The sequence below is a fragment of the Cebidichthys violaceus genome, unplaced genomic scaffold, assembly GCF_023349555.1.
Source record: "Cebidichthys violaceus isolate CVI_PGR_0920_01 unplaced genomic scaffold, fCebVio1.0.p SCAF_1, whole genome shotgun sequence".
NCBI classification, from domain to species: domain Eukaryota; kingdom Metazoa; phylum Chordata; class Actinopteri; order Perciformes; family Stichaeidae; genus Cebidichthys; species Cebidichthys violaceus.
The window spans coordinates 14,449,650-14,466,612 of NW_027176262.1; the positions used below are offsets into that span (position 1 = coordinate 14,449,650).

Sequence of the window (16,963 nt, forward strand, 5' to 3'; positions counted from 1 at the left end):
AGAGAATGCAGAAAACATCAGAAGCTTCTAGATTATGTGTGTTTAAATCAGAATTGGTCATTCTGGATGGGTAGATTAAAAGCTAATTTAGAATCAATGGGTGATTACTGGAGGAAACGTGGAGAAGGGTCTGGTGGAAAGCAATGCGCCATTCAATCCTAGGAAGATGTAGATATCTGCCAGTAAAGACACAGCTGAAATCAGTCAGACTTCTTTGATTAATATTAATCTCCCTCTTTCTGCTTTCGTACCTCTTTCCTACTGTCTACCCCTCTCTTCTTCTGTTCTTGTTTTTGTCTCTGTTGCTGGTCTGAGTGGAATGCTGCCACAGGTTTTATTCTCTGGGATTCCACAGACACATCTTTCAGAGAGCTGCCAAACTACCACAGGAAACAAATAAGACAGACGGTTTTAGGTTTTGATCATATTGTCCCACAGCACACACACACACACACACACACACACACACACACACACACAAATAGTAAGTCAGTGACTTCATAAACATGTGACTCAAACTGCCTTGACCCATAATTTGGCAGATATGGTTTTACGCATCTCATACTTTGGATGACTATTAACAGGACTTCCTGAACCTTCATTTCACTGTCCTCTAATTGCAACCCATAATTTCAACAACTTGGATCAAACAGATGAAAATACACCTTGTGAGACAAGAGAGACAAAGAGATTGAGGAAAATGTAGGGATCAACAAAAAAATACCAGGCATCACAAAGAAAAGGAGCGGCAGTAACCTCATCAGCAAAATATGTTATTTTTGTGGTAAAAAGTGCAATAAAGTAATGCTGCAGCCTGGATCATAATTGTACAAAACTAGAAATAAAAACTTAAATAATGACGTTGAGAAAAATGTTCTGCTTTTAGTATGCCTATGAGGAAGAAAGAGAAAGAGAATTGATGGATAAATGGATGACGGTTTTATCGTAAGAAACATGTTAAGATTCGCCCTCAAAGTATTTTCAGCATTAAGATCAATCTTCTTTAGTTTAACCCAGAAGAATACAATCATATCTCGGCCAAAACTGTGGTCTGTTTCTTGTAAGGCATCATTGTACAATTACAGACCCTTAATCCCTCTCATCCTTTTTACCACACACTGCTCTGCTATAGCACACAAACACTATTTAGAACTTTCACATATACTGTTAAAAAATGTTACATGTAATAAATAAAAATATAAATGTATTGATGGGTTTGATTCTTGTCTTTTGATAACTGTGGTAATTTCCAATGCAGTGCCCTTTTGTGAAAAAGCAGTGTACAATGCATGGTGGCATAACTGAAACATTATACCCGCAATAATAATTTTTTTGACCATCTTCTTTGCTAAAAGAACGTGTTATCAAGCAGTTGCCTATTCATACATCTACGGCGCAATATTAGCATTCATTCAGAGTTGTGTTTCTGGTCAAGTAAAATACAATATTTGATCTACTTTTAGCTCTGTCTACACAAACTCTTGAAGAAAATATCTGGCTCTTTAGCAGGTGGCAACCTCCGGTTCTGAAGAGTGAAGCCAATGTGGAAGTGTCTTAAACTTGGATCGTCTCCAATGTCCTTCAGAGGGCGACTCCTCTGGCTGTATAAAAGTCTATGAGAAAATGACCCTACTTCTCACTTGACTTATTACCTCAATAAACATGAGTTTATGGTCTCAGTCGCAAGTTTCAAGTCTTCTTTAATACAGCATGATTTCATTTAGTAAATAATGGTCCCACTTAGAGTAAAATAGAACATAAAGCGGAGTATGCTTTAGGGTGGGCTTACTGTAATTGACATGTTGCTACCACTACCAGAGCCGTATATGTTGTCTCCATGTCACTCCTCCGCAGACCAAATATGGTAACTTACGTTCAATGGTTGAAAACGTCAAGATGGTGACGGCCAAAACGCCAAACTCAAGGCTTCGAAACTGCAGTCCACAAACCAATGGGTGACATCATATTAGTACCGGGCAGTATGACCAAAAATTTGTTTCACAGTATTTTTTAAGATTCTGGCAGTTTCACGGTAGTTTTTAGTTTTTCTTGACTGGGTTTTTATATAGGTTTATAGTGGCTTACTCAGGAGTACATAGAATATAAAAACATTTTAATATCATCATGTATAAAGGCTTTGCTTACTAGAGGGTGTGCTTGTTTGTTCGTATAATGTTGGGATCGCAGTTTGGCTGAAGTATTTTTGCCCGACACACCTTGAATCCAGTGTTTTAATCATTGCTCTGAACTCGTCTTTCTCGACTGTCTGTAGCGGGACCATGTCCTTGCAGAGGTGGATCGTTATTGCGTTCGTAATGTCGCTCCACTGCTTGCTTTTCTTGTCTTATGCAGTGCCTCGAGCAAATGCCTCTTCAAGCGATGTCTGACTCTTTGGCTTCACTGTTTCACTAGTGCTAATGTTACTGGTTGTCGGCCGCGATTCCGACAACCGTAATCGCTGAGGTGATGGAGTAAGTTGCTAGCGTTACCACCAGCAGCAACAACAGTGGCTCGACAAACTTTATAGTTTATATATATATAAAATATATAGTCTTTTGGTCTACGTCGGATTTTTTAAAATCAAAAAACTTCCAAACAGTAGACACAGCTCCTCTCTTGGGCACAGACTCTATTGGTGCATCTCCGGTCTCTCTTTGTTCATCCTGCATCTGCTCTTTAATGTAACGTTACTGTAGCGACGGAGCCTCTCCCAGCTGTTAACAGACTAGCTAACAGGCTAGCTAGCGAGCTGTTCCCAGCATGCCGTTCAGCGGTGTACTTTTATAAATGTACAATTATTAGTGTTACAAATTGTTTATGCGTCACAAACTGTTGTGTGCCATGGTGTTTTGCTCTGTTAAAGAGCGTTAGTTGTGGGTTGTTAATTGTTATGTTATAAAGTTATAACCATGATTAGGGGTCCCTCTCAATACACTCAACAGAACTAGCTTCGACCGAAGCCCCCCTAGCGGCAAACTATTTTACTGCCTGTTGAAGAGTTACAGCAGTTGTTTCGGCGTTATTTTCGTGTGTGAAAAATGAATATCATACGGGAAATTAAAACTGGTATACAGGATGAACTGGTATAGCACTACATCATATTATCATATTAAAAGCTTTACCACATTCACCAGTTATCACAAATCACTTGTCTGTCTGCGGTTTGGCAAGTAGGGTTCTGTGGGGTTGTAGGAGTTTAAGGTTGATGAATGTTGAGACTGAACTAAAACAATAAGCTGAAAAACACTCAAATGCTCCGTTGAGCTGATGATTCTCTGTGAGTTCAACACTTTGACCTACTCATTACACATTTGATCCCTTGCTAATATAAAAATACAGATTTGAGCAGCTTTAAGATTATAGCGTGTCCAGAGGGTGAACATGAAAGGGTTAAGAAAATCCAGTGCCCACTGTCCTGACGTACTGTTGTTTTTATGGACGGCCTCGTTGATGTAACATCCTCATCATAGAGGATTATGTGATCCTGATTAAAACCATGTTGTTGCCGAGGTCAAAACCCGCCACACGTGTGATACCTGAAACTGCAGTGAAAATGCCGCAGTGGTAATTGAAGTAACTCAAGGTTAGGACACGTATGTGTTTGTGTGTATGCCATCTATATGTAGGCACCTGGGAATTGATTTAGCTGTATTGTTCCCATTGTACTGATGAATTAATAAGCGTCAATAACATTCTGCCACCCCAAATGTTGTGTTATATCATCCTAAAAAAGAAAATAAGAGTGTATGTGTGTCCAGGAGCTGATTTATGGCTGAAAGCTACCTGGTGTAATGAGGCTATGGCTGATTTATAAGCGCAGAATGCCCCATTCCCCAGCGTCTACATGCAAACACATACACTTAAGAGTGGGTCTGTGACAGCTGGTTCACTTTCTTTTAATGGCTTGCCAATTAAAAGCAAGTGAACTATGCTTTGCCACAGCCAAAGCCTGGCAAAAACTAATTGGTTCAAGTTTCAGAATCTATATTTGGTGATGAGACCACCATATGTGGAGGCTGTTTAGCAAAACCTTGGCCTGACATGTTAAATTATGTTTTGTAGCTTTGAATGAGGAATGAATATAATTTGTTTGGTGCAAAGGCCGTGACAGCAGACCAGTCCAGACAATTGCCTGAAAGGTAGGATGGGAGAGAAACCGACAGATAAGAGACAAGGAGGAAGAAAGAGCAATCGAGAGAATGCGTGAAAGACAGACGAATGCAGTCTGTTAGCATATTAGTGTCCAAGCGGAGGACAGGCAGACAGGTGAAGGAGGAACAGAGTCAACATGAGTAGAGTCTGGTAGCTGTACGCTCTAAGCCAAAGGGAGCAGTGCTTTGGATCAGACACACTCACCATTAACCTATACTGACACTGTGTAGACAGCGGGGGAAACGGCAGAGAAAAGGGGCAGGAGAGACATTAGCGTCGCAGGCAGTGATCAGTGGGGACTTCACGCAGGATTGAATTGTTCAATCAACAACAACACAGCAATAGATAATGGGTCTATTGGCGAAAACAGTGCTGACCTTTCTAATTGCAGAGTAAATCCTCTTCACTTCAAGCATAACGAGTATGATTTCGCCTTCATCCTCATGAGATAATGGGTTCACACCTGTGTCAACCTCCAAGGAAGAAAATAATCTACAGTACCTCTTTAAAAAACATATCAATGATTATACACATTAGCAGTTATCCACATCAGATTGCACTGCATTATAAGTAAATCCACCCCACGGTGTTATTGCTCCAACTACAACTGATTGAGAAGATAACCACATGAAAGCCACTGACCTTAAAATGAAGTTAAAGAAAGACATTCCCGAACAAGCCTTTTTTTTATCCATCATAATGTTTTGCTTTCTCCCCTTCAAGTCTTTTTTTAGATGTCCCTTTAGCTTTGCTGAAAGAAGATTTATGACAAAAACATTTGTGTATTATGTTGATTCAACTGCTAAACATTCATTCATTCATTGATCACAGAATATTCTTGATGCTAATTGTGGTTTTGTAAGAGAAATGTTTTTCAAATGATGGGGATGAAACTTACAAATTGTTCAGACTACATTGTATTTAAAAATGTTGGCACTGTTTAAAACTTGCTTATTGACACAAGCAAAATATGCGCTCATTTGGTGTCATGTTCTGGCCACCTGAGGAATGTAAATTCACTATTTACGCCTGTTTGCTCTACACTCACACCAGCTATCACTAGATTTGTCTGCTGTTTGGTGCTAAGCTGTACAGTGGGTTTTTCAGAGATTTACTTTTGCTGAAAACAATTGCCTGCTGTGGCTGAAAAAGACATTAATGGAGAAATTGAAGTTGCAGGCGAGGAAGAGTAAAACAACAATTGAACTTGTTTGGGGTTCAGTGTCTTCGAACCGCCGATCCACAGTCGCCCCTACAATGAGACACCTTTTTAAAAATGACACAAACACATTTGATCTATTATATAGAAAATATTGAGTAAAGCTGCCTTAGTTGCCCATTGTAAACAAATGAAGAGATTGCCTTCAAAGAGTGCTTGGGGTATTTTATGTAAGCACACACACACACACACACACACACACACACACACACACACACACACACACACAGACACACACACTCTCGGCTGGAGTTGACATGCTAGAGTCTAGTCACCCATGGGGAATGGGCCTTGAAAATCAAAAGACATTAACCAATTAGCACTGATCAATAGTCACAGCCACACAGGAATGAGCCAGACTAGGAACATTGTTAATGTGTGCCTTTAGGCCAATCAGCAGGCTGGGAATACCATTACTCTCAGCTCTCAGCCAATGAAAACGCTGGGAGAACTCTTGACATTCTGCTGCTCTTCAATGCAAAGTACCTTTCCTGCTGTAGCTAGGCAGAACAGGCTGCACAAGGAAATAAAAGGGAGCGATGGAGAGATAGGTCGAGACAAGGAGAGAAAAGAGGGGAGGTGGGAGGAATAGAGGAAGAATGGGACAGTGCATGTGTTCAGTTGTGAAAGCAGGTGTCATAGTGGGCTGCCATGGGCAGCAGGTAATCTCACAGAGAGAAGCATGTCAACCAACCTTTAATTCCCCATGGGAGGTGGTACTGTGGAGTTGTCGCAGGGTTGTTCTCGTTATCCCCATGGAAATAGATTTGTATAAAAGGACTAATGGGAAGATATGGATGGAGGATTCATTTGATGAGGGGGGTGGGGGGGTGGAGGGATTGAGGCGAGAGGAGACGAAAGAGTGAAAGCGACACAGTCGTACTTCTACTTTGCACATTCTGCACACAGACATGAATATGTTCGCATGATCCCAGCAGCAACTGTTCTGTATTCATCATGAGGAGAACAAATATCGGCATGGGGCTTGGGATGTACAGGGGATTTAGGCGGGAGGGAACGAAGGAGAAAGGGGAAGTAAAAAAAGAGGAGGAGATATCTAAAATATTACACCTATCCGGGGGAGTGTTCAGTGGAGCAGGCATTATGAGAGTGTAAATTACATTCCCTCCTTCTCCCCTTGGGTTGCTGGCTGCTGGGTGAATATATTCGCTCACAGCTCCAAGCACCCAGACACACACTGCGCTGCGTATAGACACTAGCAGAATATCAGATAAAGTCCCATGACGTGTTTATGTTATTGTCACAGAAGTCTCATATCGATCTGGCATCACTTCTCCAGCCTGTTCTTTTCTGAAACGATGTAAAGTATTGACTCATAAGTCATTTGTCTCAATTGGGAGGAGATCAATAGTAATTCACTGGGGCATGTAAAACATCCAGCATCAAGTGGGACAGCTTCTAAGGTGGTAGGATGGACGAGAGGGCGGGTCTTTGCTATTTCAAATTCCCAGAACAGTGCAGCAGAAAGTCAGGTATTAAGCTCTTTGTCTTCCTTTGAATTTTTACTCAACAACCGTTATAAAAAGTGTGTTCTTGACCTTTTTGAATTTGTGCCTATATTCCTTGTAACATAATTTGTCTCAAGAAATGAAAAAGAAAAGACCTTTTGAATGAAAGAGGTCACAAGCTGAACACAAGCTAAACATTATTTGACGAATCAGCTATTCAAACGACGGGAAAATTAATCTGCTACTACTTTGCTAATAATTAATACAAATGATTTCAATTAAAATAAATATATTTGGCTTTTGGACTGCTGGTCTAACAAAACACACAATTTAAAGATGTCAAATTGAGATTTAAGAAATTGCGATTAAAAATTTTTCTGACATTTTATAATAGCAATTCTGACATCACAAAATAATCGAATCATTCCGTCTGTAAAATGTTCTGACATTTTATAGACGGAGTGATTAGATTATTTAAAAAAAAACAAGTGCCAGATTGATGGATAATGAAAAGTATCCATATCACCATTGGGACAGTTCATCATTCTCTCCGTCAATTTGTTTTTGTTGCTCCGTGTATTACAAACTGTTAACAGATGCAAATAGACAGCTCTATCTCTGCTCTTGAAGCTAATTTGTCTTTCGGTGGGACCTAGAGAAAAAAAAGGAAGGCAGCGAGCACACAGCTTAGGTCATGAAAGGGGAAACAAAAGCAGAACTGATCAGTCTTTACGGCAAAGCCAGTGGCAAGCCCAGATGTCAGGGATGTTAGGTCAGCGCCTGCTAAATCAGAGGGCAGTAACTTGAGTCAAGGCTCATTACTTCTTTACATTAGGCAACGGTTAAAGGAAATACTATTCTAATTTGCCTCTTTTCACGCTTCTATCCTCCCTATCCCTTCCTCTTCTCTTTCGCCGTCCTTGTCTCTGCTTACTTCCTCCTCCTCTCTCACCCAATCAGGGCCGCTGTTCCAGGGAGAACTGCAAGTACCTGCATCCTCCCCCCCACCTAAAGACCCAGCTGGAGATCAATGGAAGGAACAACCTCATCCAGCAGAAAAACATGGCCATGCTGGCCCAGCAGATGCATCTTGCCAACGCCATGATGCCCGGCACACAGCTACAGCCAGTGGTGAGAGGACATGCATGCATACACAACTCACATGAACATAAATAAAAAGATTGCACGCATTATCTAAACACATGGGTTCATCCTCTCAAAATATATCTGTTGTTATTTACAGAGCAAAAAACTGTTTTCATCGTTTAGAGCTGTTTCTTTTGTAATGATTGCATTTTGGGGAAAGTCTTTTTGAGCCAGAGGGCTCAGATACCTGCATTATTGACTGTTCCTATTATGTTTTATAGACACACAATTTCTAATTATTAACATTTTAGTTGGACGAACTCTGACAGATTGCTCGATATACGTTATGCCGTGTAATCCGTTGTTTAAAAGTGCCTGTATTATGCTTCATATACTTTTTGGGTTTCATTTAATTGAATATGTTAAAGCGAAAGAGGTTATTAATGCCAGCAAAACATGAGTGCAATCATCTGATCAACTTGTGGTCAGCTCTAAAAATGCTGACAATGGTTTTGACTCTGTGTTGCCTTCATTCATATTAGCCAAAATGACCAAATCTATCCTGTGCTTGAAGAGCCAGGTTAGCTGCATGAAAATGAACCGAGCTGTTAAATTGAAGCATAAACCAACAACTTAATGTCTGCCTTCTCATAAGTATAATGGGAATATGGCTCTCGGCTTGGGGTGCTCAAAGAGCCAAAAACTAATTGAATTTGACTCAAATTCTTTGAACTCAAACTCAACAGCGTCTCTTTCCAGAAATCAAGACTCGGTTACTAAAGGTAATCTACATACCCTAGTTAGCACATTCTCCACCATGAAACCTTTGGGCCGAACTTCCCTTTAATTGATAAATAAGTCATAGTTCAATATAGTCAATAGCTCGCCAATTAATTTTCTGTCAATTGGCTGATTGATTGACGAATTGTTTCAGACACTGAATTCTTACCACACTGTGATTGATAAAGTATTACATTATTATCATCATGTAACACACTCACAAATCCATGGCTACACACCCACCCACACAGACGCAGTAAATTACATTAGAAATGGCTCTGTGACTGTGCTGCATGCTTCACAGAACTTCAAGGTGATGGCCGGAGCTCCAGTCATCCAGCTCAAATCAATCCTTCCCTGCCTGGTCCATGAGACCTTACAGAGTCAATGAGACCTGTCAGTCAGGCTTGAAGTAATTCCTCTGTCTTCTCCTCTGTCCCTTTATGTTTAAGTGAGAGCAGTGGAGTGAATTTGTCTCAGACTATTCAAAAGAGCTTCAGATGCTGCATGCTTGGACACACACACACATGGACACTTAGCCGATGGCTTATCACCCTTATCTGGGGAAGAGGGGCTGAGTCGAGAGGCCCATTGAGAGGAACAGAGGAAACCATGAAAGAATTTAAAGAAGCAATAGATCTCCCTGGGACTGCAAGGCCTTCCCTTTCTGTTTATGTCATGGGGAGAGAGAAAGTAAGGAGAGGAGAGGATGAGGGAGGCAGGCTGACAGAGAAGGACACAGCAGAAGAAGAAAGGGAGGACCGAGTAAGGCAGGCAGAGATAAATGAACAGAGTAAAGACAGGTAGGGAAAGTGAAGGAGATAAGACGACAGCAGTGAGGAGGGATGGCTTTAGACCTGCACTACAAAGAAAAGTCAAGAAAACAGAGCCATGTTGTGTGCAAAGGGAATAAAAGGGTAAGATCGGATACTAGCATTTCCAGGAATCAGACTTTATTCCTCCATCCTTCCCTTGTGTCCTTAGCTTAGTTTCCTGCCCCCTCACTGGTGTCTCTACCCAATTATATCTTCTGCTCTCCCACTTTTTTTGTCTATAGCTGGCAACCCTTCCTCCGTTTGCGTAGGAGAATGCTTTCATTTCACGCATGGAACTGTGCAGAGGGTGAAGTAATTAAGGCCCCTCACCTCTGTGAGTGATGGTGCTCGTGATGCTTTTTATTAGAGAGTCAACATCAGCGGACAGCCCACATTACAATTATATCTACCTACAGTAACGTTTCACTCATTCATACACACTATTGGTGTACTTGTTTGGTGCAGATGGTTAGTAGAAATAAGTTGATTAAAACCATAAAAGCCACAAGGGAATTCTTAAGTCTGTATGGTTTCATGTGTTTGTTTGGGTGGGGGGTGAGCAGGGAGGTATAGTGTTTAAAATGGTTGCACCAAAGTCCAGATTGTGCACAGTGTAGATAAAATACTGTCGCAATCCAACAAATCTGAAGTCAGGTTTCTTCCGAATGGTTAAATTGAATGGACTTAAAAGTACTTGTCTGGTACAGACATTCAGAATCAGTAACATTTTAAATAAGTCTCCTTCTACAAATATAATTAAGTTAATAAGCAATAAAACACATTCTTGCTTAACTCAACACACTCAAGAGTTTTGCTGCTACAGCCTGCCTTGATATGTATGACCAGTAGCTTAGGTTAGCTCTTTAGATACATAAAGCTGTGCAATGACATTAATTTAGTTTATGAATTTCAGATTTTTCTTATTCCATTACTATTACCAATATCCGGTTTAGCAATGCATGTTATAAGGAAATCTTTTGTTGACCTTGTGCACATTTTGCTAAATGTCTATTGAATAACGTTTTGCTCAAACTTAGACTTCAAAAATATATTAAAATGTCTGGCTTTATTCTACAACTTTAAAGATTGTGACATTTATAAACTCTGTGGTCTCAATTTAATCAAACTAAATGTTGTAAACATGGACTGCTTGTTATTTTCAAATTACACAGTAAAAAAAAAAAATTGTACCATACTTGGCATAGTACAAAATTGAAACAGCTCTAGCTGATCACATTGCTTTTGATCTTTCTATTTAAGTCTTCGAGAGTATTCTGACTGAAGGTACATAAAAAGGTACATAAAAAGGCAACTCTTTGTAACTAAAAGAGTGTCTGAGAAAGAGCTACACAAACATGTTTTTTCTGTTCCTACTGTGTAAATCTGCTTAGTTTAACATAACTGCTTTCAATCCATTGCGATTGTGATTTAGAATCTGCAATGTCCTATCATCATTGGCAACAATTCAATGCAAAGTGAAGAGACATTCAGATCACAAACTTCTTGCAGGATGACATCAGTGCCTCATGAGGGTCTTTTTTTACTGACAACATATAAACCTTGAGCTTCAAATATCTGAGCACCTTGAGAGAAATACATCTACTTTTCCAGAGTACCTTGTGATAGAACATAATTCTTCAGACATTCCAGAGGGGAGCACTGAAAAAATTTAAAAAGTCCACGCAGTTATTCTTGATTTTCTGAGTCATCCCAGAGCAGCGAGGAGGTTTTGGGGAGGAATGTAGCTGTCCACAGCTCTGGCTGCCGCTGCTCTATTACTCACTGTGTCCTGTTGGCAGAGGTTCAAGAGACAATCCTCTGACTGGGGCTGAGGTCAGGAACGTGCAGGGAAAACTTGCACTGCGCAATGTCAGCTAGCATACTCCTTAGCCTCCCTCTCAGAGTCTTTCAAACTCCAGTAAAGCACATACATGTTTGTACGGTATAGGCCTTCTTCCCCTAATGTGTGAAGATCAAATCATGACAGAGTCTTTGGCACAGAGGGAGATTTGTAATCAAGGGCCTGAGCACCAGCAAAACAAAATCTCCCGGTGGAGTCCAGACTGGTGGTGGCTGATGATTCTGCTCAGACTGGAGGCTGATGAAATGATACGTTTGATGGTGATGGAGGGTCGCACAACAGCAGAATTACATACTAAAGGCAGAGAGACAATCATATTTTAAAAGAGACAGCAGCAAGATGATAGGCTAACAATGTAGATGTGTCTCTGTGCTATTGGATAGAGGAGACCAGCTGATATCATGATTGATAGCCCCAAACAATTACAGCAATGGAATTATGAGAGAGCATCCGTGTGAGGGAGTGAATGGCAGGATGTATGAGAAATAAACTACAGGCCTAGCCATGCAAAAGTATTGTCTCCCTGATTGAATGCTAGTAACTAAAAGGAAGAAAAGATCAGAGTCTTTGAGGCTTAGACTCTACAGAGAGCCTGATATTTACCTCAAAAGGAATGCTTACTCACCAAACAGGAGTGAAACAATTCCCAAACAATCAAATGAAAATGGAATATTCTGCGACAAGATTAAGAATAATAATGAGCATGTTTAAGGTGAAGATATTAGAATAAACCTTGTACCATGGATGGTGTTTCTCTCTTAGTCGGCAAAGGCTTGAGGACACCAATGCCCTGCTTGCAATGCATAGGCTTTAGCTAACAATGGCTAATGGTCAGCAGTGACCCAAATATCTAACAAGTTTGATCTTAGACAACATGTTAGTAAAAAAAGATCATGGCTTAGGCAGTAAGAATCCATTAACTACAACTTTTGACAAAACATTCATCATCAATAAGGGCATTGAAGACCTGACATTCAGCAGTGAATAGATTTGACCAAAAGAGGCCAGCAGTGACATGATAATTATTAATGCGATGGGTCCGACACTACTTATCAGAATACAATGAACGTGAGCAATTACAGAAGCAATGATAATATAGCAGATAGTATATGACCCCATTAATGACAATACAAGGATATGAACCACTTACCAGATAAGATGATGTAACACTACCATATTAGTACTTACCGATGGATATGACACCACAAATCAGAAAACAGTGAATATGGGCAGTTGTTCGAATACAATGAGCAAATAGCAAAATTATATGAATCACATATAAAATATTAACGGCAATGATCTCATGAATTAAGATGACGTGAATGGAATGCAGAGGTCAACTATGGACAGAAATAACAGACAAAAATCAGAATGGGACAGTGAGCTGCTAGGTAGCTATGGAGCCAAAACACAACCACCAGTTATATGGAACAGAATTTGAAGAATATCAAGAATCTGTGCAGGCATGATTACAGAGCAAGCACCTCCACATAGAGATGCTTAACAATACAATAATAGCAAATTATGATAGCAGTCAACAAAATGAAAGTCAGTAACAAATGTTAAAAGCAGCATCAACAGTTATAACATGACGTACCAGGGGGGCAAACGTAAGGTGTGGGTAGAAGCCTGAACAATTGACTAATTTCATCAGTGTTAAATCATGCAGACACTTTCCGTATAGAGCAGGCCTACAGAGACCCAATCCTCCCCAATACTGCTGCTGCAATGAATGCAATACCACTTGACAGATCCTCAATGCTGCTGCTGCTGCAGCAGCAATGAATGCAACACCACTTAACAGATCCCCCAATGCTACTGCTGCAGCAATGAATGTGATACCATTTACCAGACTTGATGCAATTTCATCATTTTAACTACACACCTGTAAAGTTCCGTGGCCGCATCTTGCACAGTTGTGACACTATTACTGGGACAACCGCTGACCTCATTCATACAAGCACCTGGTAAAGTACTCAAATCCACTTCTGTAGTATTTCCACTACAGTTATTGTCTCTCGGACCATTGATGCCATGATGTATCATGGTCATGATGACTTAAAAACAATACCAGCCACACGCCATCACATGTGGATGAGGTAAATGGAATGCAAGAGGTCAGCTATGACCAAAAAAAGAGGGTATCAGAGGAGACAGTAAGCAGTGAGGTAGCCGTGAATGAAGCCAAAAATCCACCCACATGCATGTTTTATGCATGTGTATGTATAATCTCAGCATGGCACATTGACAGGGCAAGACTGCGTGATTCTTTCACATGAATCTTTAAGAGGAGTGCTTTTATTGAGGACGATGACGACTGATTGACGCATAAGTGAGGCTTGCTTGAATGAGGTCAACATGAACCCGACTACTGACTTTAAGAGCTGTGCTGAGGTGGATGAATTCTGTGCATGTCAAGAATTGATTTGCCTATTTTGGCATAAGGTAAACTTTTCTGATAAATTAAACAATACAACATAAATAGAAACCTTGCAATTTGTTGATTTTACCATGACAATTTCTGCAAGTTTCACATCAAGTGAATAAACATAGGGCTTTAAATGGTACAGGAATTATATTTGTAGGCTAGGACAGCATGAAGTGTTTGTAAGGGAATTTAACAAAGATACGCTGGATATTCCAATACCCTTATGCATTAATCAAGCCTGATACCCGTGTAGTTGAGGTAAGCTGAGTCCCGCCGCTATTAGAGTATTTACGGTAATAGTTTATCTGCCAAACATGGGACGCTGAGTGAATGGAATCATGTTGAAGTTGGACATCGCCTCGAAACTTTTAAAATAGAAACACTGATCACAATTATTGATGGGGCCACCTGATGTATGTCTTTACCTTGGTTGTTGAGCGGCATGGACTTGCATCCGGGGCTCATGCGTCCGCTGCAACGAGGAGGAGGCCTGGTGGCGACGAGAGAGCCAGAGACTGGAAGACAATCGCTCCTGAGGCGTGCACGGACAGTTTTGCTGGATTTAGCCGCAGACTGTATGGTGTACAGAGTGACCTGGAGTAACCGGTAAACTTGCTTGTGCGGGGAAACGCGTGGTAGAAGACTGTGGTGTCTCCTCTGCTGAGGAATCGGACATAAACTGTCCTATAACAGGAGACTGGACCGAAAACACAGACACTGGGCTGATGAATAGCGCATGTAACAGCAGCACGAACGAAGCCCACTGTAAGCAGAGAGACGATCATATTTAAAAAGAGACAGCAGCAAGATGATAGGCCAACTATGAAGGAAGGTCACTGCGCTATTGGATAGAAGAGCAGCAGCTCGATGAGATTAGCTGATAGCATGATTGACAGCCCAAAAACCATGGCAGCAATGAAATTATGAGTGAGCATGCGCGAGGGGAGTAACTTGCTGGATGTGTGAGAAATAAACTACAAGTGAAGTTTCCTTGACTGAGTTTACGCTAGAGCTTCATTACTCGTGTGTGCGTGTGATCTCTTGTGTGTGAAGCGTGCTATTCCATCTGATGCATGTAGGGAGTAGGTGACACATAGGTCTCCTTTATGTGTTCTCTCAAATGAAAGATGAGCAGCCATTAAAGAAGGATATTGTTTTTTACTCAGATGTGGGCTCATTAATTGTCTATCTTTGACATGTTCTTTGCCTCTACATCCCCAACCACAGTTCCTGTCCTCTGCTTGGCTATTGCTGATTGCATACTTATTTCACATATCTTTTATCACATATCATCAATCAGTAATTTGAGTAGGATTGAGGAAGGATGGCAATACGCTTTCTGGTAGATGTAATTCAATATTCAACATTTTCTTCAACGTAAACGTTGTGACAAATCTGAGTGAGATAGTTTTGCTCAACTTTTTAGTTAAATTTTGGCCAACTTTCTCATTTTGCTTTTGCCCCACAGCCCATGTTTTCAGTCACACCCAGCCTTGCAACCAATGTCAATGCTGCTGCGGTAGCTGCCGCTGCATTCAACCCCTACCTTGGCCCTGTGTCGCCCGGCCTGATGCCCGCTGACATGCTGCAAAGTGGCCCTGTACTGGTCACCAGCAACCCCAGTGTCCCCGTACCAGCTGCTGCTGCTGCTGCTGCACAGAAACTCATGAGGACAGACAGACTGGAGGTGAGCAACACATGCATTCACACACATAAAGGGACACAGAATAGGTTAAATGTGACTGCACGAGCACACCCATAGACCACACAGACGAGAGGATTTGTATAATTTTATTTTTTTCTCACTTTCATATCAGACACAGATTATAAAATAGATTAACAAAACTCTAGTAAACACTGCACCCGGTGAGGCTCTTTTTTCCCAGCTTTGCAAACAGATTGGGCTTTGAAATGTGGGCTGTGCCTATTTGAATATTAAATGCATTGGTTGGAAAGTCTTGCCTCAACAGTTTCTGTTTGTAGACTTTAATTATGTATCTGGTACACAGTTTCTGTTACAGTAACTACATCCCATTACCATAGTATTGTCATTAGCCAGACTTAAGCAAAGAGAGAGAGACGTTAATGAGAGTATACAAACAATACCGTTGTTGATGCTGTATCCCATCAACAGGCAGGAGACAGCATTGTTTGGCACAAGCTCAAGTTATACTGTATCAGTGTGTAAATTTCAGATTTTTTCTGTGAAGGCCATCAGTCATTCGAAACCTGATGAGTGCTGCTCCTCTAGCTGTGTTCAGATAATCATTAATTGGACAGTCAGTCAATCTCATCCATTATGCAGCCCCGCCCGGGAAACATTCGCAGCGGAGTAATGGGGAAATCGTTGGAGGCAGGCAGGAGGCATGCCGGAGTGTTAGGAAGGTTACATTTAAAATGTAACGTTGGGTAGCTGGGTAATTAATGGGAGAGATGCTGAGGAAGTCTCTGGGCCCGATGAACGAGTGGATGACATGCAGAGCGAGGGAATGGGTCAATGAGAGGAGAAAGAGATGGAGGGGTAGAGAATAAATCCATTTTTAGACCTGTTGGTCATCAGGGGAGCGGTTGGGGCAAGAGGAGTCATGACTGGTTATAGAGGTTGAGGCAATTTGGAGGCAAGACGTTGTTGTTGACAGAAAAAGAGCGTGCCGGTCCAGATTCAGGCTGGGATTGCAACAACTGGCTAGCGAAAGATTGATAGCATTCCACACCAAAGTCTAGTAAACATATTTTTAATACTTAACAGCCAAATTGGCACTAGAAAAAAAAAATCTGCTCAATATATCTGCCCAGTGGTCAGCACTGCCTGCAGTAGCCTGTGTGTGCTGGTGAAGTGTTTTGATTGGGATACATCATACACTAGCCTAATTTATCCGAAACTAGGTTTGCTAAAAATATCTTAGCGAAAAGGGCCAGACATATTCTAGTTTCTAGTGTGTGTCGTTCAAAATAAACATAGCTGGGATTCTGTGGACCTACACACACACACACACACACACACACACACACACACACACACACACACACACCAGTGAGTAGATATGTCACGGGCTATTTCCTTGAGGCTGAGAGAAATTCCTATTTTAGAAAATAATGCTCCAGACTGTTCGCGAGAAACATTTTCCGGCAGTCTCTCTCTCTCTGTCTCTG

The 16,963-nt window shown here is 41.1% G+C and overlaps 1 protein-coding gene across 9 annotated transcripts in view; it reads left to right on the forward strand.

Moving 5' to 3' along the window:
- The window catches only part of LOC137873708 (muscleblind-like protein 1), a 68,023-nt gene that overhangs the window by 40,667 nt on the left and 10,393 nt on the right, over positions 1 to 16,963 (forward strand). For 7 of the 9 annotated variants that reach the window (XM_068712044.1, XM_068712065.1, XM_068712074.1 and 4 more), the window contains exons 3-4: positions 7,801 to 7,971; positions 15,279 to 15,497. In XM_068712044.1, coding sequence (XP_068568145.1) covers positions 7,801 to 7,971; positions 15,279 to 15,497 — 390 coding nt within the window. The remainder of the gene's footprint in view (positions 1 to 7,800; positions 7,972 to 15,278; positions 15,498 to 16,963) is intronic. The other 2 variants (XM_068712107.1, XM_068712114.1) reach the window with 1 other exon arrangement.